This window comes from Galeopterus variegatus, unplaced genomic scaffold (genome assembly GCF_000696425.1).
Source record: "Galeopterus variegatus unplaced genomic scaffold, G_variegatus-3.0.2 Scaffold1617, whole genome shotgun sequence".
NCBI lineage: Eukaryota > Metazoa > Chordata > Mammalia > Dermoptera > Cynocephalidae > Galeopterus > Galeopterus variegatus.
The window spans coordinates 421,722-449,326 of NW_007727728.1; the positions used below are offsets into that span (position 1 = coordinate 421,722).

Sequence of the window (27,605 nt, forward strand, 5' to 3'; positions counted from 1 at the left end):
TTGCATTCCATAGAAGCTGCATTAAACTTTTGAAGTCCAAATATCTGAGGGACCTTTTTTTTTTTTTTTTTTTTTTTTGTCTTTTGTCTTTTTTCCGTGTCCGGCAACGGATCGCAACCCTCAGTGTTGCCCCCGCACCGGACCGGGGACCAGCAACGGGATCGCAAGCCTCGGCGCTGCTCCCGCGCCTCGCTCAGCCAGTGAGCGGGAGCCGGTCTGTATGTGGGATCCGAACCCTCGGACGGGAGCGCCGCCGCGCTTCCCAAGCGGCGCACTATCCAGTGCGCCACCGGGCCGGCCCTGAGGGACCTTTTAATCAACCTTACAAGGGTACTTTCAATAGGATTTTGTTCTTAAAAATATTTTCAGCCTCTGACTACCTAAAAAGTGCCTTTTAAATGACTTCTGCACCTTCATTAATAATCCTTTCCACCCTAATTGCTTCAGACAATTCCTTTTTTCTAGAATTGAAACAGAATGTGAAGGACCTAAAGAAGTCCGAGACTTGAAATAGTATAAGAAATACTGAACTGTAAAGAAAGGACTATGAAGTGTGTATTTTGTTTTGAAAATATTTAGGTGGAGCTACCCACTGGGCAATTAGAAATATGAGTTTGAAACTCAGAAGAAAGGTGGAAGCTGAAGGTTTGGAAACAATGGGAGTGGATGAGAGTACCCTGAGGGGACATGTGGGCCCAAAAAATAATACTGATTTTTCACTGATACAAGTCAATTTTGGGGGATGCAGTATTTCTCTTATCATTGCCACGAGATTGAAGATTCCTTGATGACTTTGTTATAGGCCCAATAAATACCTAGCCCAAATTGTTCCTATCTGCTGCCTCATAGTTTTCTGAGGATTGTGAGGCTTCTGGTCAAAATCCCATATGTAAATATTGTTTGCTCTCCCCACCTCACTAAGTTGATACCAAGATTTTGGGGCAGAATCTGTGCTTAATGAATAGATACAGTGGTAGATTTTGATGCCTGGAATAAATTTAACATTAATTTATAGGCAGGATGACTCTAAAGTATGAAAATGGTCAGCAGAATCTACAAGCATTTAATCTTATTAACCTATAGTCACATTAATATATGTAACCTAGTTTTACCTGTAATTTTGTTATGTGGTTAAATCATGTTTCTTCTTCTTTTTTTTTTTTTCCTCTTTTTGTCTTTTTTCGTGACTGGCAGCGGATCGCAACCCTCAGTGTCGTGCCCGCACCGGACCGGGACCAGCAACAGGATCACAACCCTCGGTGTTGTGCCCGCACCTCACTCAGCCAGCGAGCAGCCGGTCTGTATGTGGGATCCGAACCCTCGGCGGGAGCGCCGCCATGCTCCCAAGCGGCGCACTGTAGCAGTGCGCCACCGGGCCGGCCCAAATCATGTTTCTTCTTATTTGGTTTTATCATTCATGAGTAATATTCTCTTTACTTCTTTAGGATACTGAGGATTCCAAATTGAATAAATCATTCACCAAATATCATGGAGCCTGTATATCCTCTTGCAAGTCCCCAGATGAATACCAGGTATAGAAATAGTTTAAAAAAATTTTTTTTTTCACAGCTGCTTACACAACTTGGGAAGGTAGGTCAGAAGAGGAGAAAGAACATAATCTTTAGAATCAGGAAAATCTGGGTCCATATCCCAGCTCTACCACTTATTATATGGGTGACCTTGATCAAGTTAAGTCTCAGTTACTCATCTGTAATATGGGAATGGTAATCTATCTAACAGAAGATTATTGCGAAGGGTTAAATAAGGTTACTAAACTAAAGGGTCTGGTACTTAGTAGACACTCAATAAATACAAGTTCCGTTCTCTCCTTCGCTTAGTTACACTGAGGATCTTTTCATTGATGGGAAATAGCACCTGAACTACTGAGGCTATAAATTACATAAGTTTTTATTTACATCCTAGACAAGTGGGAAAGTGGTTGGGTTTCTTTCCTCTTCCAAACACTAATTCCTTGATGGGAAAAATTTCACACTGGGTACACCAAATTTCCTCAAATGTCCTTAAGCCTTTCCCACTTGTAAAATAGGAAGGAGGAGCTTGCCACCTGTCTCCTAATTTTCTCAGTCTGTCATTGACGTGGGGACCAGGCATATTGGCCTGTGTTATTTGGCTCTTTGGATTATTCATGGCTCTTTTTCCCCTAGGGAAGGACAGTTAATGCTGACATGTGCAGTTTTTTTTCTTCCAAATTAGAATAACATCCATGAGGTACCTTTATTCTCCATATTGTCTTTCCTTGTGCCAGATGTTCTTAGTGAAGACAATGGGAAACATGTCCCAGGAAGGATATCATATTCCTTTTGCTTTAATTCTTGCCCTTCTGTTCTACCCCAGTGCCACCTCTTATTTGAAAATTTATTAACTTCTGTTCTTTAAAAGGTACAGTTGTGTAAAAAGTTCAATGTATCTTTTATTTTATTGTCTGATTGACCATGGGGTCAAATTCATTTCTTGCATTCTAGGTAAGACATATACTCATGTGATTTAAACTGGTCATTCCTGGCATATTCTAGTATCTTTTACTCATATAGTAACCTCTGGTTTTCAGTAATCTCGGAGGTTTAGCAGTTCTGATTAGTGTATGCATGGGTGTTTAGGTGTTATAGACCCTCTGAATATCTGATAAGAGCTGTGCATTTCATTCTCTAAGAAAAAGCACTTACATACATACATGCAAAATTTTGCACCCACTTTCAGGGAGAAGTTTGTATCTCCCCTGCATTCAAAGTCTACCTGTATACTCTAGATTAAGAAAAAGACCAATAACAGCATTTATTGAAGTCTTGTTATGTGGTAGATGCTGTGCTAAGCACTTTGCATCCATTATTCTTATTTAATCCTCATAACAAACATATGAAATAGGTGCTATTTTTTTCCTAACTTTTTAAATGAGGAAACTGTAGCATAGAGAGATTAACCAACCCAAGTGCATAGAGTTAGTTAATGGTATAGCTAGGATTTAAACCTGGCATGACTTCTGTACTGCTGAGGAAAGTAAAACTGAAGTAGTGTAGGTTGAGTTTTAAAGGTACTGCAGATTACTGAGAATGAAAAAGAAATAGCTAACATTGAATGCTTACAATGAAATGGGAATTGTTTAAGCACTTTACATATATTAACTCATTTAATATGCAATATAACTCTACAAGGAGATACTAATATCCCGTTTAACGAACAAGGAAACTGAGGCAAAGAGAAGTTAATTAACTTGATGAAAGTCACACAGCCAGCACATTGTGAAGCCAGGTTTCAGACCCAAGCAGTTAATTTCCAGGCTCTTCGCTTTTACCCCCATGATATACTGCTTTTCACTGATGGGTAAGTGACAAATATATTAAATAGAGAGACAGATAAACTGACAGTTTTGTCATTTACTAGCTTTGTGACTTTGAATAAATTTCTTAATCTTAGACTGTCCTCATAAAGAGGGGATCGAAAATCCTACACATAATATTATTTTTATTTACTTTTTTGCAGCGGGCTGGTATGGGGATCCTTATAAACTCAAAGATTTATAAGGATTTATGAAGACAAAGATTTGAAAGAACACAGCAGGAATGTGGTAGAGTCAGAATTTGAACCCAAGCTCTATACTACTACACCATTCAGCTCCTAGAAGTATATGCTTTGAAATCAGACACATTTAGATTCAAGTCCCAGCTCTGCTACTTAATTACTATATGATGTTAGGAAAGTTACAGTTTTTAATCTATAAAGTGGATAATGAAGTGTTTCTAGAATGTCTTAATGGGAAATATTGTGTATGTAAAGTGCCCAGTAGGATGCCTAGTATGTAGAAGGGTGATCAATAAACTGGGGCTCGTATTTTAGTTGAGAAGCTTCATCGGATGATACGTGAAATTAAGATCTATAACGATATTCTAGAATATGATAAATATTCCTTCAAAATAGTCTGCCACCATGCAAATGCACTGTTGTAGGAAGCTCACTGTGAGACCTTTCCTGCTTTAATTACATGTGATGACTTTGGTCATTTTCTCCCTGGTCTTTCCTTTCCATTGCCTTTTTCTTATTGTGGTTTTCTCATGTTACTCATTTATGTAAAATTTAAACTTTGTGATGTTACCCTATATGATTTAACATTGAAACTTTCTTTTACATTGCCTCTGGGATCTTTGTTGTGGAATTATTTATCGTGATGTCCTTTTATTTTTTGATGGCTGGTCAGTATGGGGATCTGAACCCTTGACCTTGGTGTTATAACACCATGCTAACCAAAGCCCACATGATGTCCTTTTGATGCTTCAATAATTAGACTTGTGTCACAGGGCCCAAGATATCAGATTCGGAAACAATGAAAAATAATTAAGACTCTATAATGTTTTTGTGCTTTTCATAACTGGTTATTATCTAGCAATTATTCAGAAATTAGTTCAGAAAGATTTTAATTAAAAAAATTTTTCGGTATTTTGTATTATTATTATTAATTTTAAATTTAAGTGTAAATTCATGGTTTATATACTTTTTCTTGAAGAGGATTTTATAGGACTGATCATCCAGTTATTTTTTAAAAGCTTATGTGTATATATATTTATATATGTATAGGGAAAAAAAGGACAGAAAAAAGCCATATCTAGATTTTGAGTGCATATTCTCCTGATAATAGTTAGAGGTGATTTTTCTTTTTACTTTTTTAAAAAATATTTTTTAACTCTTATAAAATTACAAAAGTAATCTGAAAAGCCCTGTTATTTAAAGACAGTTAACTATTTCTTTTTTTTTTTTTTTTCTGTCTGTTTTGTGACGGTAAGGGGATCGCAACCCTTGGCATGGTGTCGTCTGCACCGCGCTCAGCCAGTGAGCGCACCGGTCATCCCTATATAGGATCCAAACCCGTGGCGGGAGCGCCACTCTGCTCCCAGTGCCGCACTCTCCCGAGTGCGCCACAGGGTCGGCGCAGTTAACTATTTCTTTTTTTTTTTTTTTCTGTCTGTTTTGTGACGGTAAGGGGATCGCAACCCTTGGCATGGTGTCGTCTGCACCGCGCTCAGCCAGTGAGCGCACCGGTCATCCCTATATAGGATCCAAACCCGTGGCGGGAGCGCCACTGTGCTCCCAGTGCCGCACTCTCCCGAGTGCGCCACAGGGTCGGCGCAGTTAACTATTTCTTATAAAAATTTTACCAAGTTTGTTTTTTTCTTTGTGCTTTAATTTTAATTTTTTTTTTAAAGGTTTCCTTCAAGCAGGATGGTACCTTTCTACTTTCCTCCATCAAAATGTGCACTTTGGAACCCAATGCCAATTGGAGATTTCATCTATTTACATCTCAATTACTACAGGTATAATATATTTCTCTTTTCAAATCAAGCCAGTATATATAGGTGTCATAAAAGGATGTGTAAGGCAGAGTTGATTACTGTGATCTATTATTCATTTTTCTTTACTTTTCCATTTAAAAGCTCCCCTCAGATGAAATATTCCATGTTTCTTCTTAAATCTGTTCCTTGCACTTTTGAGAAAAATCTGAATTTCACAGTTAAAGTATTCTGCAAATCTAAAGTTCTGAGTATTGGAGAAATTCAAGAGACGAAATATAAAAACTGAAAGCATTTTATGCTTTCAGCATGGTATCTTTGTAAAACATTGAGAAGATTGAACTGATTTTGAGTGAATCAGATTAGAAAGAGTGTGAAATATTCGGCTATGTCCAGGGCCTTGAAAGAAAGACATAGAAGTTTAGGCTTAAAATAATAGAAAATAGGTCCACTGAGATTTAGTATATGAGGGAGTTACTCGTTAACAGCAGTCTTCTAACAAGGATGGATTATAGTGGGGAGAGCCTAGAGTCAGCCTAGCTGTGAGATGATTTTCTGTAATCACATAGATTTATATTATAGTGTCTTAAGGTTCAGTAACTGGAGTCAGAGTGCCTTGGGAGTCAAGTCCTGATTCTACCACTTATTTCTGTGACCTTAGTAAAGTAACCAAGGATCAGTTTCCTTATTTATAAAGAGGCTATAATAATACCTGTTTCATAGTACTCTTGTAAGGATTAAATGAGACAGAATCTAAAACAGTTGGCACAGTGCCTGGAAAAGAAAGTATTCAATAAATGGTATCTGTTATAAGGACTTAGAAGAGTATAGCAGTATTCAGATCAAGAGGAAAGAAACAAACAGTTTATAGAATATGATGATTGAATAGAGGAACTTAAGTGAGGACACAAGTCAAAAAGTATTCAAATTCTAAAGTAATTGGCAAATAAAGGTGGTATCATTGACAAAAACAGGGAAAGTGTTGTGGAAGTTCATATTTATTAGAACTATTCATTCTTTTCTCCATGTCTCTACATGCTACATTTTGAGTAATTTCTTTCGTTTTTAACCCTACTAATTTTCTCTTTAGATGTGTTTAGCTGCCATCTAACCTGTTCATTTAGATTTTTTAAATTTGAAAGTATACATATATATGAAATAATGTTTATAGTATATATGCACAATTTATAGAATAATAATAAACATTCATGTACTCATCTCAGTTGATTATATAATCCATTGAGTTTTTAATTGATCATATTTTTTCTTTCTGTAAGTTTTGTATGGTTCTTTTTCATATTTACAAGTTTTTTTCATAGTATCTTGTTCCTTGCTTGTATTTTGGATTCCTTCTTATATTTATATTGTATATTCAATAATGCTAATATCTGAAGTCCATAGACAATATGTAAGCAAGTGGATATGACTGTTTCAAACAAACCTTATTTGCAAGAATGGGAGACCAACCTCACAGTTTGTCAATTCCTATTATGGTTCATAAAGTTATGTAAATGCCTGAAGAACTACTATAGCTTCAGTGTCTGCTTATTGCTGCTCCGGTTTACAGGTGGTCCTCCTACCCTCTGCTTTTGACCCTGGGATTTCCCCACAATGAACTTTCCATACGTTTTTTTTTTGTTTGTTTTTGCAGCTGGCCGATATGGGGATCCAAACCCTTGACCTTGGTGTTATCACTTTCTGTACATTGTAAAAGATACGTGTTATACTTTAGGCAGCATTTCATGGCAGGAGGGATTTTAAGGATATCATATCCACCACATTCATAAAAGACTTTTATTATTTTGCAGAAATCCAAGGCTTGTGGTAACTGAAAAGTCTGTCCGACTTGCTTATCGTCATGCTAAGCAGAATAAAAAAGAATTGCCATGCTTTTTACTTGGTTTTCTCACAGTGGATGAAGGTAATTTATAGTCATGCACCACATAACAATGTTTCAGTCAATGACACTACATATACAATAGTGGTCCCATAACATTGTAATACCATATTTTTTACTGTACCTTTTCTATGTTTAGATACATAAATACTTGCCATTGTGTTACAAATACCTACAGTATTCAGTACAGTAACATGCTGTACCGGTTTGCAGCTTAGGAGCACTAGAGGCTATAATATATAGCCTAGGTGGTGTGTAGTAGGCCATACCATCTATACTCTATGATGTTTGCACAACAAAATCCCCTACTGATGCATTTCTTAGAATGTATCCCTATCATTAAGCAATGCATGAATGTACTTTAAAAAATTATTTGTATGACTACAGTAGGATTTATACAAGTCTACTTCAAAAAGTTCACAGAAAGGGCCGAGCCCGTGGCGCACTCGGGAGAGTGCAGCGCTGGGAGGGCGCTCCACCGCGGGTTCGGATCCTATATAGGAATGGCCAATGCACTCACTGGCTGAGCGCGGTGTAGGTGACACCACACCAAGAGTTGCGATCCCTTTACCAGTCACGAAAAAGACAAAAAAAAAAAAGAAGTTCACGGAAAGATTCATACTATCCTTTAATTCTATTTTTTCATGAACTTTTTGAAATATTCTTGTATTTATTGATTCAAAGCACATATGTGCTTTGTGCTTATTTTCTTTGCTGTGCACAAAGGATATGAAGATGAGTAAAAGTACCCATCATAGACTTCACAGTCTAGTCAGGTGGAAGAATATATAAGCAAGTCATTTTTTAAAATAAGAATTTAGTATACTATTGGCATGAATAAAATGCTTTGCTATAATGTAGCCTTGCTCGGTTGATTTCATGTTTTTAATTACCATGCTATATAATAGCTGTTATTTTTGTTCTTCAGATGAAGAAGGTGTAACATTGACAGTAGATCGCTTTGATCCTGGTCGAGAAGTAGCAGAATGCTTAGAAAGAACCCCTACTGCGTCTCTTCCTGGGGACTTTTTAATTCCATGTGAAGTTCATACCCAAGGATTTTGTTCAAGAGAAATGATAGTTTACAATACAGATGACCTGAGTTCAACTTTTAAGGTAGATTTTTGATAACTTGATTATTCTTTTTTGGGGGCAGCTGGCTGGTATGAGAATACGAACCTGTGACCTTGGTATTATAAGGCTGTGCTCTAACCAACTGAGCTAAGTGGCCAACCTGTTCTTAATTCAACACAAGAATCAAATTGTGTATAGTATGCTAAAATTTGATAAAACCATATTTGAGAAGTATTCACAGTAATTTCTGAGTGAATTATTGTGGACCTAAAATTCAATTAAGTATGGTTTCTGAGGGCAAAAATCCTAGGTAGGTAATATGGGTAGCATTCTGGAAGAGGAAGCAGTGTGACCAAGATAGGAAAGTTCAAGATGTGCTTAGGGGACTATGAAGGGTGTAGATTTTTGCTGGTTTTCTGGGCAATCAGACTAGAGTATTAGTTTGGCCAGATTATGGAGAGCCTTGTCTGTCAGGCTAAGGAATTTGAACATTTTTATGGGCCATATAATCACTGAAGGTTTCTGAAAAGAGGAAATACTGTCAAATCAGGAATAGTTAATCTGATAGTGTAAGCTGACTGAAGTCAGAGAGAGTAGCTATCACAGTAGTTGGTTATGTATAGAGAGGAATGTATTAGCCTGTAGTAGATTGGTGTCGTTGAGACTGGAAAGGACACAGTGGGCATGAGCAAATACAGAGGAAGAACTAACTTGACAATTTGGGGTAATATGAAAGGAATCAGAGGAATAGATTGTAGATTCTCTAAGGCTAAGTCAATTAACTTATGTCCATTTTTTTCCCATGTAGTAAATATTTATTGGGTGTGACATTGCCCAGTAAGAATTTGCAGTGCCGGTAGGACATCTAAGTTGGAAATGTGTAATGGAGCTTGGGACAGTAAATATTATTTACTTAACATAATTGTTCATGTAATCTTTTGGTCATATGGAGGAAATGAGTATTGAAATGTAAATCAGAACTAATTTAATTTTGTTAGTGCAAGATATATGTGTATATATGTACTGTATAAAATAAACTTTAGAGATATGAACACATTTCAAAATTTTTAAATAACTATTAATATTGATTCTTCAGGCTCTACAGCACCATGTATGTAGTAAAGATTCCTTGGACTGTGGTAAACTGCTTTCCCTAAGAGCTCATATCACCTCCAAGGAGAGTTTGGACAGTGTGGAGTTTGACTTGCACTGGGCAGCAGTAACTCTAGCAAATAACTTTAAATGCACACCTGTGAAGCCCATCCCCATTATTCCAACAGCTCTGGCAAGAAACTTAAGCAGTAATCTAAATATTTCTCAAGTTCAAGGGACCTATAAATATGGGTAAGTGAAAGATATATTAAACCCAAATTTTAAATATTGGTTGCATTAGTATGTTTTCAGGATATTCACATAATATGAAATAATTGTGCAGTTAGTTTACATGCCAGAGATCTGACAACTTGACCGATTGCCAGGGACGGTAAAAAGGAAGTTGTTCATTTCTGCTGAATATAGAGTTTTCTTTCAAAGAGTTGTGCCCACCACCCCACAAAAAATCGGTGTTAAAAATGATGTTAAAATTGGTTGATATTGGGCCGGCCCTGTGGCGCACTGCTACAGTGCGCCGCTTGGGAAGTGCGGCGGCACTCCCGCCAAGGGTTCGGATCCCACATACAGACCGGCCACTCACTGGCTGAGCGAGGTGCGGGAGCAACACCGAGGGTTGCGATCCCGTTGCCGGTCCCGGTCCGGTACGGGCACGACACTGAGGGTTGCGATCCGTTGCCGGTCACGAAAAGAGAGAAAAAGGAAAAAAAAAAATTGGTTGATATTTTATGACTTGAAAATGTAAGGAGAAATTATCTTCTATATCATTTTGCCCTTTGTATTTTACTTAGGTTTTAGGCCATTTTCTTTCTTTCTGTTCTTTTTAATTATAATATGACTAATTATGAGCCTAAAAGAGGCTGGAGAATTTACTTACAATATGCAGTTTTAACTGTGAATAGTGAGCACTGCAAGTGGAGAATGGAGATAATTAAATAAAGATTTATACTACTCTTGCTTACCAAATGGTCAAGTACTTGAGGGTGGAATTTCCTCAGATGCTGGAGCAAAATCCTCTCCAGCTTTCTATCACCCTCTTAGTTTCTTAGGAAATGTAAGCCAAAATGCGTGCTTTCTAATCCTCAGTAGGGCTACATTCCTGAAACTTTGTTTACTTTCTTTATTCATTGTCAACTGAACTAGGTTAGACAATGTAAGCACCCTCTGCTTAAAGTTTGGCCAGAATAAGCTCTAAGCATTATGCTTCTGGCTTCCTTTCCCACTGACTCCACCCTAGTTCCTGTTAGGTCTCTAGAGCCAAAAATGTTTGCCAAGGTGCACTCAACTCCAAGTCTTATCCTCAGAAATGCCTCTTCAAAAGAGGATGAGAAGAAGAGAAGACTGTCTTTTCAGAAAGTGTTTGCAGTAGCAAGTAAGGTCGCATTTTGAGCTCCAGATTCTGACCAGAGCAGTGCTTTCTGGTTGGAGTGGCAAAAAGTAAAAAGTGTTGGTGTATTACAGACTCATGGAATGGTCAAAAGTCATAGTGATCCAGAAATGTTTGTATCAAACGGAACATTTAATTTTCTTAGAGCAGTAGAATGCTTCTCAACTGGGACGTGGGATTTTTTGTTAAAATTAACCAAAAACTTAATTTGTTTTTCTTACTACCCATTCCCATTTACTCATGCAGCATAAATTTACCTTTCTTTGAGTTACCCATCTGTGATCCCTTGGCATACTGATAGTAACCAGGATATTAAATATTTTATCACTTCTCTATTCCCCTTGCCCCTTCCTATCTAGAATTAACTATTAAATTTGTGACATTTGTTCTTTTCCCCAACCACATTCACTTATTCACCCTAATGTTTATTAGGATCCAATATGAAAATTGTGTTAGGCACTGGAAATAAATAGATAAAAAATTATATTTATTGTTCATTAAAAATATTAACATTTACACATGATGTGCTATAATGGAAGTTTATATACAGTGCTGGGAAAGCAGGAAGGTGTGCCAAATTGCCTGCGAAAATCATGGAAAGTCTGAACTAATTCTTTTAAGGAATAGTAATTTATCAGAGGGGCAATGCAGGGAGAGAGATTTCAAAGCAGGTGTAAGTGTCATTGTTGATACATAAATCTTATGCCAACTCAGGCTAATCTTCTTGTCACATGGCCTGATAAGTTTATTATCTTTGTGATTTAGGGTTATTATAGCAATAAAATGTATGATCAGTTGTACTATCAAGACTCTATATCACTAACAGCATTGTTTTACTTCTGTGATTTAAAGTCATAACAATAAAATTAACTCTCAGCAATGCTACTGTGGATTTCTGTTTTCTTAAAACTTACTGTCAGGCTGGCCAGTTAGCTCAGTTGGTTAAAGCGTGGTGTTATAACACCAAGGTCAAGGATTCAGATCCCTGTACCAGCCAGCTGGCAAAAAAAAAAAAAAAAAAAAAACCAAAAAAATACTACTGCAATAATATGTAATAAAGAGATGTAAATGTAGTATGTCTGTTTAGGGAAAAGTGAGCTTTTGGGTTTTATCATGATTGTTCCAAAGTTCTTTGACAGTAGTTAGAGGAATGTAGTATATGGAGGGTTGATTGATTATACCTCCCCTAATTCATCCTCCTTCAGTGAAAAGTCACATCTGTTGTAGTCTTGTTGAGTCACCTGGAGGCTTGAACACTTTCAGTAAAAAGGAAATTCACTTCTCCCAAGGAACCCTATTTGGTTCTGAAATTGTCTGCCTTAATGTTAACACTTTTGATGAAAGTAAATTATAGGTAAAGTAGAGCAAAACTTTTTTTTTTTTAAAGATGACCGGTAAGGGGATCTGAACCCTTGGCTTGGTGTTGTCAGCACCACGCTCACCCAGCGAGTGAACCAGCCATCCCTATATGGGATCCGAACCCATGGCCTTGGTGTTATCAGCACCGCACTCTACCGAGTGAGCCACGGGCCGGCCCAGAGCAAAACTTTTTTTAAAGGTGTATAGTCTTCAATGACCATTTTAATAGACAGATAAAAATTATAAGATATTGGGCCGGCCCGGTGGCGCACTGCTACAGTGCGCCGCTTGGGAGTGTGGCGGCGCTCCCGCCGAGGGTTCGGATCCCACATACAGACCGGTTCCCGCTCACTGGCTGAGCGAGGTGCGGGCGCAGCGCCGAGGGTTGCGATCCCGTTGCCAGTCCCGGTCCGGTGCGGGCGCGACACTGAGGGTTGCGATCCGTTGCCAGACACGAAAAAAGACAAAAAAAAAAAAAAAAAATTATAAGATATTAAATCTCTTTACTCTCTTCCTTTTATCAGAGTCTTCCTTTTACCAAGTCACTTTGAACTACTTTGTGTGCATGAGGGATGATGTTCATTTGAACCATTTCCCCTACTTAAAATATGCTTCAGCACTCAGATTATCTCTTTCAAGTAAAAAGTACATACTTTCAATTATTTTTACATGATGTCTTCTGTTTAGATATCTTACCATGGATGAAACACGCAAATTGTTACTTTTGCTGGAATCAGATCCCAAGGCTTATTCTCTACCATTAGTGGGAATGTAAGTGTTGCATTATTTATGAAAACCTTTTCAGCCAATTATGTATTCAAATGTATATGATATGCATGTGAGTTATTTGTACAATGAATATTTAGATATCTTATAAAGCCACAAAGGCCAATGGTAAAATAAAAATCTGTTTTAATAGTAGAATCAGCTAAAAGAAGATTTTGCATAGTGTTAGGAAGAACTCCAATATATAAAATAGATGAAAGCTTAATTCTTCTGATTGAAGTTGAAGACTTAGAGTCCTACTTCTTCAACCTTCTCTCACAATCCCTTGACCTTAAGGCACTTAAAGAATCCAGGGCTCAAGATAAAACTGTTTAAAATTTATTGCCAAGCAATATTGCAGAAATGCTCTTTAGTGTTATATATTCAGAGATTTATATTCATTTAGTATTTATTGAGTGCTTACATATGCATAACATTATCTTTGATACTCTGTTGTAGTTTAAAGCTCTTTCCCAAGGAATTTATCATCAAAGTGAGGTGATAAAACATTCAAATATTCACACATGGAAAAATAAATAATAATGAAGTATATGATTTGCTGTGAAATGATAGTATAGACAGTGAGCACTATTAGTATTTCTAAAAGACAGACGATGGGAACGTTTTCTTAGAGAAGGCATACTTGAACTGAACCTATAATTGTTTGGATAGTAGAAGAGAGGATTGATGGGGAAGGCAACCCATGTGAGGGAATGGCTTGTGCAAAGTTAATGAGAATACACAAATATTCTCCGGACTGTGAAACCTACTTACATTTGCTATGGTCCTGGTATTGGCTATAGGTTATTGATGCCTAAGTGAGTACTTTAAAGAGCCTTCTGTGTTTCAGGTTACCTACATATGTTACAGCATTTATTCCTCTCAACAACTCTATAAAGTAATTTTAGGCTGCAAATTTCAGTCTCCTCTAATTTAGCCCATTCTTTCTGGTTCAGGCTAATTTATTCTAGCATCTTGCTTTCACCTCTGTCAACCATTTTCTCTCCAGAGAGAGAAGTGCACACTTGTTTTCTAGATAGATAGATAGGTAGATACAGTTATGTAGATATCTATATCTGTATATTCTCCCTCTTAATTATCAGCATGGTCTGGCATTTGTAGATTACTTATTTGTGAAGTCTTTTATTGTATTGCTGGTAAATGCCAAGGTTCTGCCATATGACTTTGAGAAGAACGTAGTCTAAAGTATGTTAATTTGTAAGTGACTATAGTTTTTAATTTCATTTTTTTTCTTTTAGTTGGCTGTCTGGAATTATACATATCTATAGTCCTCAGGTATGGGCTTGTTGCTTGCGATACATATTCAGTTCTTCTATTCGAGAAAGGCAAGTGATATTTTATTCTGTAGTATTTTACTTTGATCTTTCCCCCATTCATATTTTATTGATTTCATTTAATTCATGTAATGCCTTCACCTTTTCAATGCTTATAAACGAGTACATTAAGAAAACAAACCTTATGGTAAGTGGGAATAAAACTAGACAAAAAAGATGAGGTTGCAGTATTCTTGGAAATATGAAGGAATTCACTGGCCTAACCACGGAACTATATCACAGAAGATACACTTTTTAGAGTTGGAAAAAAAACCCTAGAGATTATCTGTTGTAGCATCATATTTTATAAATAAAAAGATTAACTATCAGTGAGATAACTACAAATGAGTTTGAATTTGTTACTTCACAAGAGTTTTAAGTACACAGTGCTACTACAAGTACACTAGCAAACATTTGAGATGAGATGTTTAATTTTCTTCGTGGAACTAAAGCATAAGCGTTGGAATTAATAGTTAGGGAAACAGTTTCTAGCCTCAACTCCTCATTTAATTTTATTTTGTATGTGATGCTACTATTTGCCTCTTATTTTCTTTGTCTATTAACATACATTCTGCCTCTCCATCCTTGCACTGCTTTGTTTTGTTGGTAGTATAACATATTCCTAAGTTATTTCTCATTCAACATTTTACAAAGTGGAGACAACTGCAAAAAGCATTTTTAGATAGTTGGTTTTTAGTGTATATTTTAAGGACTCTTGATAACTTTAAAAATATTTTTTGAGTCATTTAGTGAATAATAAAATTAATGTTCATTTTATCAGGGTTTATAAAAGTGAAATATTGTAACTAATTTAAGTAACCATTTTTAGAAGCCTAGGTGAGTTTATAATGATGGCACATCTATAAAGTGAAATATTGGGTAGTCACTAAAAAAGAATAAGGGAGTCTGAGGTATAATATACAATAGTGACATGGAAAGAGATACAAGATAGATTGCCATTAAAAAAATAGCTTTTGCAAATAATATGGTCCCATTTTTGTTGAATTATATAAAATGTTTGTGTATGCCTAAAGAAAAGTTCTGGAAGTATATACACCAAACTGGAGACTGAAGTTGGGGTGGTTTTTATTTTGTATTTTATACATTCCTGTTTTGTTTGAAGTTTTATAAGGAATAATGAGGGTACTTCAAAAAGTTTGTGGAAAAATAGAATTAAAAGGTAATACTAATCTTTCCATGAACTTTGTGAAGTACCCTTGTATGTGTTTCATAATAAAATGTATTTTAAAAATTAAAAATTAAGAACATTAAAAAGTAAGCATAAATTTCCTCCCCTGGTTTTTGTCCAAAAATTAGACTGTTTAGTATCATCTGTTAACTAGATTGGGACACTCACATGGAGTTCTTTGAATGTCATATTGTTATCCTCATTAAATTTTAATTAAATGGCATTTCTGTCCAGGGTTTTTTCAGAATCTGGAAATTTTATCATAGTTCTCTATTCTGTGACACATAAGGAGCCTGAGTTTTATCAATGCCTCCCTTGTGAAAGCAATGCATCTGACCTTCGATTTCAGTTACTAACCAGCAAGGAAACTTTACATCTTTTCAAAGTAAGTGATTTTATTACCTAGTACATTAATGACTGTTTAGGGTTGTACTCTGGCAGTTTAAACCCAATGGCTTTTACCCTTTAAAACAGAAATTCAAACTGTTAGGCTTTGTTTATTTACAATCAATCTTATCAAATATTAACTTTATTCATTTATGGTTAATTTTTGTTAAGTAAGTCTTAAACCATATCTTTAGAACCAGATTATAATAGAGGATTGGAGGCTATCCACAGAATAACTTGCCCATGTATTTCTAAAATCTTTGAAGAATACATCAGTAGTTTATATCATTTTATACTGTTGAGAGTTAATTTTGTGATCTTAGTGTTTTCTTTGTCTTGACTGTTTTATTTTAAAATATATGGGTATAACAAATGGTTTTTCACACGTAAAAGTCAATATTTATATAATATAATCCAAAGAATCAGAATAGATTGTTGCTATAGCTAATAAAATGCATAGATGATAAGCACAGAAAAAGTAGATCTTTGAAACTGTAGGTGTCATTATATAAAAACATTCAAAGACTGCTTTTCAGTAAAATTGTTGGTTATCCTAGGTCTCAGACCAATAATAAAAATACATACCTTATTTTATTACAAAAATATTGAATACCTCTAAATAATTATGTGTTCCCACTCAGATTTGTTATGCCTTTTTTGAGTTCATTTATAAGTTGTATGTTTGTGAATTAAGATTTTTTAATTTTAATTATAAATGTAATCATCTTAAATGAAATCTATAATTTATTTCTATTTTAGGGGCATTTATTAGCTATCATTTTATTCTTTAGGCTGCATTCTCGGTTCATAGTTATTATATTCACTGAATCCCTGGTTATTAAGTTACATAATACTGGTGATTAAGTTTTCACTTTCACTTACGTAGCAGGGAAATGGACAGTTTTTTTAAAAAATGGTTTCAGTTATAGAAATCAGAACCCCCCGTGTTTCAGAGCTTTTTATCTAAATAGAATTCTCAAGTGTTTTTATTTAAGTCAAAGTATGATCTGCTTCATTTCAGAATGTTGAACCTTCTGACAAAAATCTAATCCATTTTGAACTCAGTGCTGAAAGCCAAAATGCAGAAACAGAGTTTTTCAACAAGATTTCTCAGAATCTTTCAATTAAGAGGTAAAAGAGATCTTTTCATTATTATGTGTACTTTTTAAATTACTTTCTTTAGTTTTTAGTGAGTAATTAAAATAACTCCAGTTATTTCTGATGAAATTAGGAAACTGGATGGTAATTTTAATGAAATGACAACTCTGATACAGTTCTCATTTGAGTTGATTTATTATACAGGGGAAACAAAGTATTAGTAAATTAACTTAGGAAGAAGCATCCTGTTTTTGTTTAGTGGCTTTTGTTTGTTCTTGCCTTCCTTGTAGTTTTAAACCTGGGCCTATCAGATAAACTGCTATAAAAATAACTCTTCTACCTAAAAAAGAAATAGTTTGTTTTAAAACTTTTAAAGCAAATATACTTGGAGAATATTAATTAAATAAGGGCTTGTGACTTCTTGGGTCAGTATATCTTACCTTTTGTTAGTCAAGGTTCTCTAGATAAAAATAGAACCAACAAGATATGTATACAGTTTTAGACTAGGCAAGTCCAAAATCTGCAGGGTAGGCTGGAAACCTAGAGAAGAGTTGCAGTTTGAGTCCCAAGGCAGTCTGCTGGTAGAATTCCCTCTCCCTCCAAGGGAGATCAATCTTTTTCTATTAAGCACTTAAACTGATTGGATGAGGCCCACCCATATTATGGAGGGTAACCTGCCTTACTCAATAAGTCTACTGATTTAAATGTTGATTTCATCTAATAAATACTTTCACAGAAATATCTAGAATAATATTTGACCAAATATGTGGGTACTATGGCCTAGCCAAGTTGACACATAAAATTAGTCATCACATCCTTGTTCTAGTCTTTTCATTTATTCTACTGTGTGCCAGGTAATGTGCTGAGGACTAGGGATATGGTGGTATACAGAACAGGTGCAGACATAGTCCCTTTCCTCATGGAATTTTTAACTCAGTGATGTAGCATTGAGTGTTTTCCATATTATTTGAGAGTTTCATTAATTTGAGTTAATACTTGCCAAATATTTAATAACCTCAGTTAAAAGTTGCTTTAGAATGCTGATTTAGGGCCGGCCCGGTGGCGCACTGGATAAGTGCGCCGCTTGGGAAGCGTGGCGGCGCTCCCGCCCGAGGGTTCGGATCCCACATACAGACCGGTTCCCGCTCACTGGCTGAGCGAGGCGCGGGAGCGACCCCGAGGGTTGCGATCCCGTTGCCGGTCCCCGGTCCGGTACGGGGGCAACACTGAGGGTTGCGATCCGTTGCCGGACACGGAAAAAGACAAAAAAAGGGGTTGCGATCCCGTTACTGGTCCCCAGTCCGGTGCGGGGGCAACACTGAGGGTTGCGATCCGTTGCCGGACACGGAAAAAGACAAAAAAAAAAAAGAATGCTGATTTATTCTTTGCCTCTTTAGAAACTATTGTTATTTTTAATTCATCCTAGCAGTTGATTTGTCCTTTCCTTAACTTTTTGACTGTAATCTGAACCCGTCTTTGGGCCTCTTTAATACCATCTGTTTAGAAACAAGCAGATGTAAAGTAGCTGTTCTTTATGAATTACTGGAATGCTTTTATCTTTTTGATGAAATGGCTTGACTTTTTATGTGGCATTCAGTCATCTGTCCTTACACTTGATTCTTTAGGTGGAAATTAACTAAGATACAGGTTTAAAATAGCTGCCGTCTATGCCAACTATTCATAGGGGCTGCATCACAAAAAAGTTGTGAGCTCAGATTATGGTATCAGACATATCCATGTTGAAGTCCTGGTTCTAAACACCAGTATCCCATTTGTAAAATGGGAATTATGACTATCTGTATTAGTTTCCTACTGCTGCTATAACAAATGACTATAAACATAGTGGCTTAAAACAACACAAATTATCTTACAGTTCTGGAAGTCAGAAGTCCAAAATGGGTCTTTGGAGCTAAAATCAAAGTGTTAGCAGGGCTGCATTCCTTATGGAGGGTCTAGGGACAATTTGTTTTATTGCATTTTCCAGCTTCTAGAGACCACCTGCATTCCTTGTCTTAGGGCCCCTTCCTTACTCCATCTTTAAAGCCAATAGCACAGCATCTTCAAATTTCTCTCTCTCTTTCTCTCTCTCTCCCTCTCTCCTTCTCCCCCCCCCACTCTCTCTCCCTCTCCTTCCCTCCCCCTCCCTCTCCCGCCCTCCCTCTCACCTATGCTTCCCTCTTTATTTCTCTTTCTTTGACTCTCACTCTCTTCCCTCCCTCTTATAAGGACTCTTGTGATTACATTGGGCCTACCTGGATAATATACATAATCTCCCCATCTCAAGATTGGGGTTTTTTGGGGGGAAGGGGTGGCAGTGGCTGGCCAGTATGGGGATCCAAACCCATGACCTTGGAGTTATAAGGCTGTGCTCTAACCAACTGAGCTAACTGGCCAGCCTCAAGATCCTTAACTTAATTGCACTCACAAACTCCTAGATCTTTAACTTAATCACACTCACAAACTTCCTTTTACCACATACATTAACATATTCAAAGCTCCTGGGGATTGGAGAGATGTCTAAAGTATACCCTCTCACTCTTCTCTGGGCTTTTTAAGTTACTCTTGAAACAGATGAGATCACCAGAAAACTTTGTAGGAACACCTACAGATAGCTTTGTAGGAACATCTTTACTGGCTTAAATTTTAAGGCTTTATTTAACATTCTATTGAATATGGAAGAAAAAAAAACAAACTAAGGAGACACTGGTAATTTCTTTAACAATGTTGTTTAAAACCATGTCTGTTTTCAACTCTGACCAAAGCTTTAATAAGGACCAGTCATTTTGGATTTCAGTAAAATGTTTGTCTTGCCTAAATAACTGGTGTAAATATGCAACCTAAAGTTTTTCCTTTTTGCCTTGGGTGATAAAAAAAGCTAAGAAATGGATTTTATTGCTCAATGTCAGTAATTCTGTGTGTGTGTTTATCTTTAAGTATACAGCAGAATGTTAATCTCATGCCACAACTCAAGTGTACAAGAAAATGTAATTTTTTTTAGTAATTGAACTTAATATTTATTTTTAGCCCCTATTCTACTGTGTTATAGAAACCAAATTTCAGTCAATTCAAGGTCTCTTCATACCCTTTCCTCTGGGATTATATGTAATGTAGAAGGGACTAGTGGTATGACAATAATGGTGATATGGGGTGACATTATTATCATTCATCTGTGTGCTATCTGCTGAGGTGTTTTCATTTACATCTGATCTTTGGCAGGTTTCTGCTGCAACCCCTTTCACCCTATTCAGGTCACTGGCTCTCTGCATCATGTCTATGCTGCACTGACCACATGAGATATCATTCTGTATTTCCCACGTCATTCTTGGATATTGGGGGAAAGCTTTGTAGAACTGGTGCAGACCCATCTGCTTAAGCATACCATATAGACATTCTGATTGCTTTGTTGTAATACCTTGCACAGAAAGAACTCTGTGAATGTCTGTCTCTATAGACTACCAGGGTTTGAGGCAAAGGTCTTTTCTGCTGTCAGATCTTCAAATCTATCTTGGGGTTTCTGTTGTTTCCCTGCTTGGGAAGATTCAACTTGCATGAAACAGGATGCAGGCTGCTTTCTTAGGGACCCCATGAATTCTAAGCTCTCTTATCTTTCTGGCTTATCTTTTCTTTTCCCTAATGCATCTTACTGAGACTTTACCTAGTTTAGGATGCAAAAAAACATAATTCATATTGTATGCCAAGTCATTAATCTTGAACTCTATTTCAGCTTTCGAACTCAGTACCAATACTCTAAATTTTTCTGTGTTCTGCTGGAGCATGTTATCTGTGATACAATGATTACAACTGACTAAATGGGATTTGGTATCTCAGTGTCTCAAAGAATCTTCCCACCAAAGATATAAGTAGACAGGGAAATGTAATTTCTTATTTAGTTTTCCTTTTTAACACAAGTGGGTGTTTAATACAGTCAGTGTACATCTCTATTGCCAGATTATAAAATTTTTGACAGTAAGTGTTATGTCTTATTTCTGTGTTCCTCAAAGTGTTCAACCAGAAGATATTCAGTGACTGTTGATTTATTGTGACATTAACAGTACTGGATTAAACCAGCCATGATCAGGCAAATGGGGTAGTCTGTTAAGTATGAGTCTAAATGGACCAGCTTTTGTAGTTGACTAACATTGGCCTGGCTGGCTGGTTAGCTCAGTTGGTTAGAGCGCAGCCTTGTAACACCAAGGTCACGGGTTCATATCCCCCTATCGTAAAATAATATGTGGTTGTCAGAAACTAAATTAAGCGATTGAAATACTATTGTGACTTATCAAAGGGCTTTATTCAATTTCAAAAAGAAAGAACACTGGATTACTGAAGGTTTTTCTTGTCTCCCCCTCTACTCTTTAGGTCTTCCCAAAAGTTATCTCCTGGGAAAATGCCAGTAAATGATCATGACTCTGGTGTTGAAGATGAAGATTGTTCTCCAAGACCAATTCCTAGTCCTCATCCGGTGAGCCAGAAGGTATCACTGATCTTCTAATAAATTTACCCTTGTGGTTAGACAACTAAAAGTTTCTTCATGTTAAAGCACTGAATACTACTACCTTAAACTTATTTAAATATTATGCTAAAATTTATCTAGCTATCTATATCTATATGGTTATATTTATAGAGAGAGATATATATACCTCATGGGTACACATAAATCTTATTATATGTAAGTATATATACATAAATACACATGTGTATAATAATATACATGTAATAAGTACATATTATTCCCAGAGAAAACTGAGGCATAGATTGCCTAAGTTATAATTCAGGAGGTTTGGTTTCAGAATCTGGTGCTTTTTAGTCCATATAGATTCAACATTCTAAACTATCAGCAGAGTACGAAGTTGGTTTTTATTACTATATTCTGAGAAAACTTTCTACTTTCAGAAGTTAATTGCTAATAAACCCCATCATAATTTTTTGATTGCTATCAACCAGTGGGTTATTTTAGAATTGTTGTTTACCTTAATTGGACTAATTATTTATTTTAGAAGAAAAAGGAATGGGAAAGATTTTTAAAAATTAATATCAAATTATAATCAAATTCACCACAGAAAGTATTCTGTTTACTTTTTCTGCTTCCAACTCTTTTAGTTGATATTAGTAGAAGGAATAACAGTGAGTAACTTCACTTAGTAGATAAATATTCTGAAATATTTATTGGAAGATCCTTTATTATTTCAGGAACATAAGCATTATTTGCTACTAGATTTTTTTTCATGAACATAGATTTGTTGAAGCATTCTGCCTGTGATAATTTTTTTGCAGAGAGAGGGTTAAAAAAGTGTATTGTATAAAACAAGTTTCCCATATTGTGTTCTGTGACCTAACCAATGTTAATCAGTGTTCCAATAAAAAGAGTTTCATTATTAAATAAGTTTGGGAAATGCTTAGTTATATTTTGAGGGCAAGGGCCTTGTTAATTTTGCTTACAATTGTCTTCCTAGTGCCTAGCAATACAATTGTGTTCCTAGTGCCTAGAAGATGTCTAGAAAATATTTATTTGATGGTCTAAACAAAGAATAAACATTTTTTAATACCTAATTGGATATAATTTGGGAAATTCTGGCCTAAGGAAAGGAAGGCATATATTTTTATCCTAAAAAATACTTTTTTCTTCTTTTTTTCCTGTTTATAGATTTCTAAGATCCAACCATCTGTTCCTGAACTTTCACTTGTATTGGATGGCAATTTCATAGAATCATACCCTCTGCCTAATTCGTTGGAGATAGTGAATAAGGAAAATCCTCATTTGTTGATAAACCACTCTGAACACTTGAAGCCATTGCAACCCCAGCTTTGTGATGAGAAACACAGCCCAGAAGCTGAAGCTGGAGAGCCATCCTTGAGTGGATTATCAGATCAGTTAAACCAGGGCACTGTTTCTTTGAGACATTACAAAGTAAGACAGTCATCCACCTGTGTGAAAGGGAACCCCTGTATCAGGAACAATGTTAAACCATCTTTTCTTAACGGGCCTGATACATCTGAAAAGCTTCAAGCAGTTTCTGCTGGAAATGTACAAATAGAAGAGTATCCTGAAAGACCCTCCACGTTTAATTCTAGGCAGTCTTCTCTTGTCCCACAGTCCCATCCACACAGTTTTATTTTTTCGACCCATAATTCAGGAAAACCAATGGAACTTCAGATATCTACTCCCCCACCATCATCTTACTATTCCACAAATGTCTGCAGTTGTTGTCAGCATCATGGCCATATTCGATACAGTCCAGTAAATTCCTGGCAAGGAATAAATACAGTAGGAACCATTCAAGAGCTCCAGTCCAAAGCCTTTCAAAAGCATTCATTATTTCACCCAAGTGGTTGTCCATCTCTGTGCCCTAATGCATTCTGTTCTTCAAGTAGTCCTATAGCCTTGAGACTTCAAGGAGGCCCAGGTGGTTTTCCCCACAGCAGTGTAGAACCATCGCCTGTGGCAAGACTGCCTTCACATATGGACTCGTGTAACCCACATCTTTGTGCAGTGTGCATGCAAACACCCAAGACTGAGTCAGATAATGGAATGATGGGACTATCTCCAGATGCATATCGGTTTCTCACAGAACAAGACAGACAGCTGAGACTACTTCAGGCGCAGGTTTGCTTGGTGCATTCTTCTGTTAAATTATTGGTGTCAATACAGGTTCTTAAAATCTGGCAATTCTCTTCAGTAATTACATTTTATAGAATAAAAGTGCAAAATGTCAGAACTAGAAGGGACCTTGGAAACTGAATTCTAGGTCCTCTTGTTTTACAGATAAGTAAAATGAGAATTAGAGAATAATTTAAGCCAATGCCACATTGCTAGTTAGTAGTGGAACCAGGACTAGAAAGCAAGTCTTCTTTCTTTCTGTTTTGTGCATATCCTAACCTACAACATAATTGCATTTTTCTTTTTTTTTTGTCCCCAGTGAAAAGTCTATAATTTACTAAACTTTTATATACAACTAAATATAAAAAGCTGGATAGTAGATTTTGATACATCTCTAGTTTGTTAACCCTGTAGTATGAATACTAACCCTTAGCCAGTGTACCTTAGGGAATAGTTTTTTTGGTTTTTTTTTGTTTGTTTTTATTTATTTTTTATTTTTAAGTTTTATTTTGTCGATATACAATGTGGTTGATTATTGTGGCCCATTCCCGAAACCTCCCTCCCTCCTCCCTCTCCTCCCTCCCACCCAAGAGTGTCCTTTCTGTTTGCTCGTTGTATCAACCTCAAGGAACTGTAGTTGTTATGTCTTCTTCCCCCCCACGTTTTTTTTTTTTTGTGTGTATGTGTGTGTGTGAATTTATTTATTTTTAGCTCCCAGCAATAAGTGAGAGCATGCGGCATTTCTCTCTCTGTGCCTGACTTGTTTCACTCAATATAACTCTCTCAAGGTCCATCCATGTTGTTGCAAATGGCAATATTTCATTCCTTTTTATAGCTGAGCAGTATTCCATTGTGTAGATATACCACATTTTCCGTATCCACTCATCTGACAATGGACACCTGGGCTGGTTCCAACCCCTGGCCACCGTAAAGAGTGCTGCGATGAACACTGGGGAACAGGCATAGCTTCGACTTGATGATTTCCCTTCCTCTGGGTATATTCCCAGCAAGTGGGATAGCTGGGTCATATGGCAGATCCATCTGCAATTGTTTGAGGAACCTCCATACCATACTTCACAGAGGCTGCACCATTTTGCAGTCCCACCAACAATGTATGAGAATTCCCTTCTCTCCGCAACCCCACCAGCATCTATCGTTCAGAGTCTTTTGTATTTTAGCCATCCTAACTGGGGTGAGATGGTATCTCAGTGTAGCCCTGACCTGCATTTCCCGGATGCTGAGTGATGCTGAGCATTTTTTCATATGTCTGTTGGCCATTTGTATATCTTCCCTAGAGAAATGCCTACCTAGCCCCTTTGCCCATCTTTTAATTGGGTTGCTTGTTTTCTTCTTGTAAAGTTGTTTGAGTTCCTTGTATATTCTGGATATCAATCCTTTGTCGGATGTATATTTTGCAAATATTTTCTCCCACTCTGCTGGCTGTCTTTTAACTCTGTTAATTGTTTCCTTTGCTGCACAGAAGCTCTCCAGCTTGATATAATCCCACCTGTCCACTTTTCCCTTTGTTGCCCGTGCTTTTGGGGTCATATTCATGAAGTCTGTGTCCAGTCCTATTTCCCGAAGTGTTTCTCCTATGTTTTCTTTAAGAAGCTTCATTGTCTCAGGGTGTATATTTAATTCTTTAATCCATTTTGAGTTGACTTTAGTGCATAGTGAACGGTATGGGTCCAGTTTCATTCTCCTGCATATTGATATCCAATTCTCCCAGCACCACTTGCTAAAGAGGCAGTTTCTTCCCCATTGTGTAGGCTTGGTGCCTTTGTCAAAGATCAGGTGGCTGTAGGTGTGTGGGTTGATTTCTGGATTCTCTATTCTATTCCACTGATCCGTTTATCCGCCTCCATGCCAGTACCATACTGTTTTGGTCACTATAGCTCCGTAGTATAGTCTAAAGTCAGGTAGTGCTATGCCTCCAGCTTTATTTCCTTTGCTCAGCATTGCCTTGGCCATGCGTGGTCTTTTGTTATTCCGTATAAATGTCTGGATAGTTCTTTCCATTTCTGAGAAAAAATGTCATTGGAACCTTGACAGGGATTGCACTGAATCTGCATATCACCCTGGGTAGCATGGACACTCCCACCATGTCGATTCTTCCAATCCAAGAGCATGGAACATCTTTCCATCTTCCTGTATCTAATTTCTCCCAGCAGTGGTCCGCAGTTCCCATTACAGAGATCTCTCACATCCTTGGTTAACTCAATTCCTAAGTATTTTACTTTTTTGGTGGCCACTGCAAATGGGCAGGCTTTCTTGATTTCTCTTTCTGCACATTCACTATTGGAGAATATAAATGCCACTGATTTTTGCATGTTGATTCCGCATCCCGCCACTGTGCCGAAATCACCTATCAACTCCAAGAGTTCTTTTGTAGAGGCTTTAGGCTGTTCGATATATAGGATCATGTCATCTGCAAACAGGGACAGCCTGACCTCATCTTTTCCAATCTGGATGCCCTCCATTTCCCTCTCTTCTCTGATTGCTCTGGCTAGTTCTTCCAACACTATGTTGAATAGGAGTGATGAGAGTGGGCATCCTTATCTAATTCCTGTTCTTAAAGGAAAAGCTTTCAGCTCTTCACCATTCAGGAAGATATTGGCAGTGGGTTTATCATATATGGCCTTAATCATGTTGAGATACTTTCCAATCATACCTAACTTATAGAGGGTCTTTGTCATGAATGAGTGCTGAATTCCATTAACTGCCCTTTCAGCATCTATAGAGATGATCATATGTTCCTTGTGTTTGATTTTATTAATATGGTGTACCACATTAATTGACTTGCACATGCTGAACCAACCCTGCATCCCTGGGATGAATCCCACTCGATTGTGGTGAATAATTTTACATATGTGTTGCTGTATTCTGTTTGCTAATATTTTAGTGAGGATCCCGCATCTATATTCATCAAGGACATCAGTCCGCAGCCCTCATTTTTGGTTATATCTTTACCTGGTTTTGGTATCAAGATGATGTTTGCTTCACAGAATGAATTTGGGAGATTTGTGTCTGTTTCAGTCTTTTGGAATAGTTTGTAAAGAATTGGTGTCAATTCCTCTTTGAATGTTTGGTAAAATTCTGCTGTGAATCCATCTGGTCCTGGGCTTTTCTTTTTTGGGAGCCTTCTGATAACAGCTTCAATTTCCTTTATTGTTATTGGTCTGTTCAGATTTTCTACATCTTCATGGCTCAGTTTTGGGAGCTTGTGTGTGTCCAGAAATTTATCCATTTCCTCCGGATTTTCAAATATGTTGGCGTATAGTTGTTTATAGTAGTCTCGAATGATTCCTTGTACTTCAGATGAATCAGTTGTAATATCACCTTTTTCATTTCTAATTTTTGTTATTTGAATCTTCTCTCTTCTCTTTTTGGTTAGCCATGCTAATGGTTTGTCAATTTTATCTATCTTTTCAAAAAACCAACGTTTGATTCATTGATCTTTTGTATTGTTTTTTGGGTTACAACTTCATTAAGTTCTGCTCTGATCTTAATGATTTCTTTCCATCTGCTAACTTTAGGTTTGGATTGTTCTTGTTATTCTAGTTCGTTTTTTTGTTTGTTTGTTTTTGTCTTTTTGTGTGACCGGTAAGGGGATCGCAACCCTTGGCTTGGTGTTGTCCGCACCGCGCTCAGCCAGTGAGCTCATCGGCCATCCCTATATAGGATCCGAACCTGCAGTGGGAGCGCCACTGCACTCCCAGCGCCACACTCTCCCGAGTGCGCCGTGGGGTCGGCCCGTTTTTCTAGTTCTTTAAGGTGAAGTGTTAGGTTGTTCACTTGCCATCTTTCCATTCTTCTGAGGTGAGCATTTAATGCAATAAATTTCCCCCTTAATACTGCTTTTGCAGTATCCCACAGGTTTTGGTATGATGTATCATTATTTTCATTAGTTTCAATAAATTTTTTGATTTCCTGCTTGATTTCTTCTTGGGCCCATATGTCATTAAGTAGAATGCTGTTTAATTTCCATGTGTTTGTACGGTTTCCAGAATTTCGTTTGTTGTTGACTTCTAGTTTTAATCCATTATGGTCTGAGAAAATACATGGGATAATTCCATTTTCTTTGAATTTGTTAAGACTTGATTTGTGACC

At 36.9% G+C, this 27,605-nt stretch overlaps 1 protein-coding gene across 2 annotated transcripts in view; it reads left to right on the top strand.

Moving 5' to 3' along the window:
* The first annotated feature begins 1,457 nt into the window (after window positions 1-1,457).
* Window positions 1,458-27,605, top strand: part of STIL (SCL/TAL1 interrupting locus) — a 67,875-nt gene continuing 41,727 nt past the window's right edge. The window contains exons 1-12 of one of the 2 annotated variants that reach the window (XM_008578002.1): window positions 1,458-1,532; window positions 5,214-5,321; window positions 7,106-7,218; window positions 8,123-8,310; window positions 9,365-9,407; window positions 9,549-9,612; window positions 12,812-12,895; window positions 14,149-14,235; window positions 15,647-15,797; window positions 16,821-16,930; window positions 21,257-21,371; window positions 22,542-23,501. In XM_008578002.1, the coding sequence (XP_008576224.1) occupies window positions 1,489-1,532; window positions 5,214-5,321; window positions 7,106-7,218; window positions 8,123-8,310; window positions 9,365-9,407; window positions 9,549-9,612; window positions 12,812-12,895; window positions 14,149-14,235; window positions 15,647-15,797; window positions 16,821-16,930; window positions 21,257-21,371; window positions 22,542-23,501 (2,067 nt within the window). In that variant the 5' untranslated portion in view covers window positions 1,458-1,488. Of the gene's footprint in view, window positions 1,533-5,213; window positions 5,322-7,105; window positions 7,219-8,122; window positions 8,311-9,364; window positions 9,613-12,811; window positions 12,896-14,148; window positions 14,236-15,646; window positions 15,798-16,820; window positions 16,931-21,256; window positions 21,372-22,541; window positions 23,502-27,605 lie in introns of both variants that reach the window. The other variant, XM_008578003.1, reaches the window with a different exon arrangement.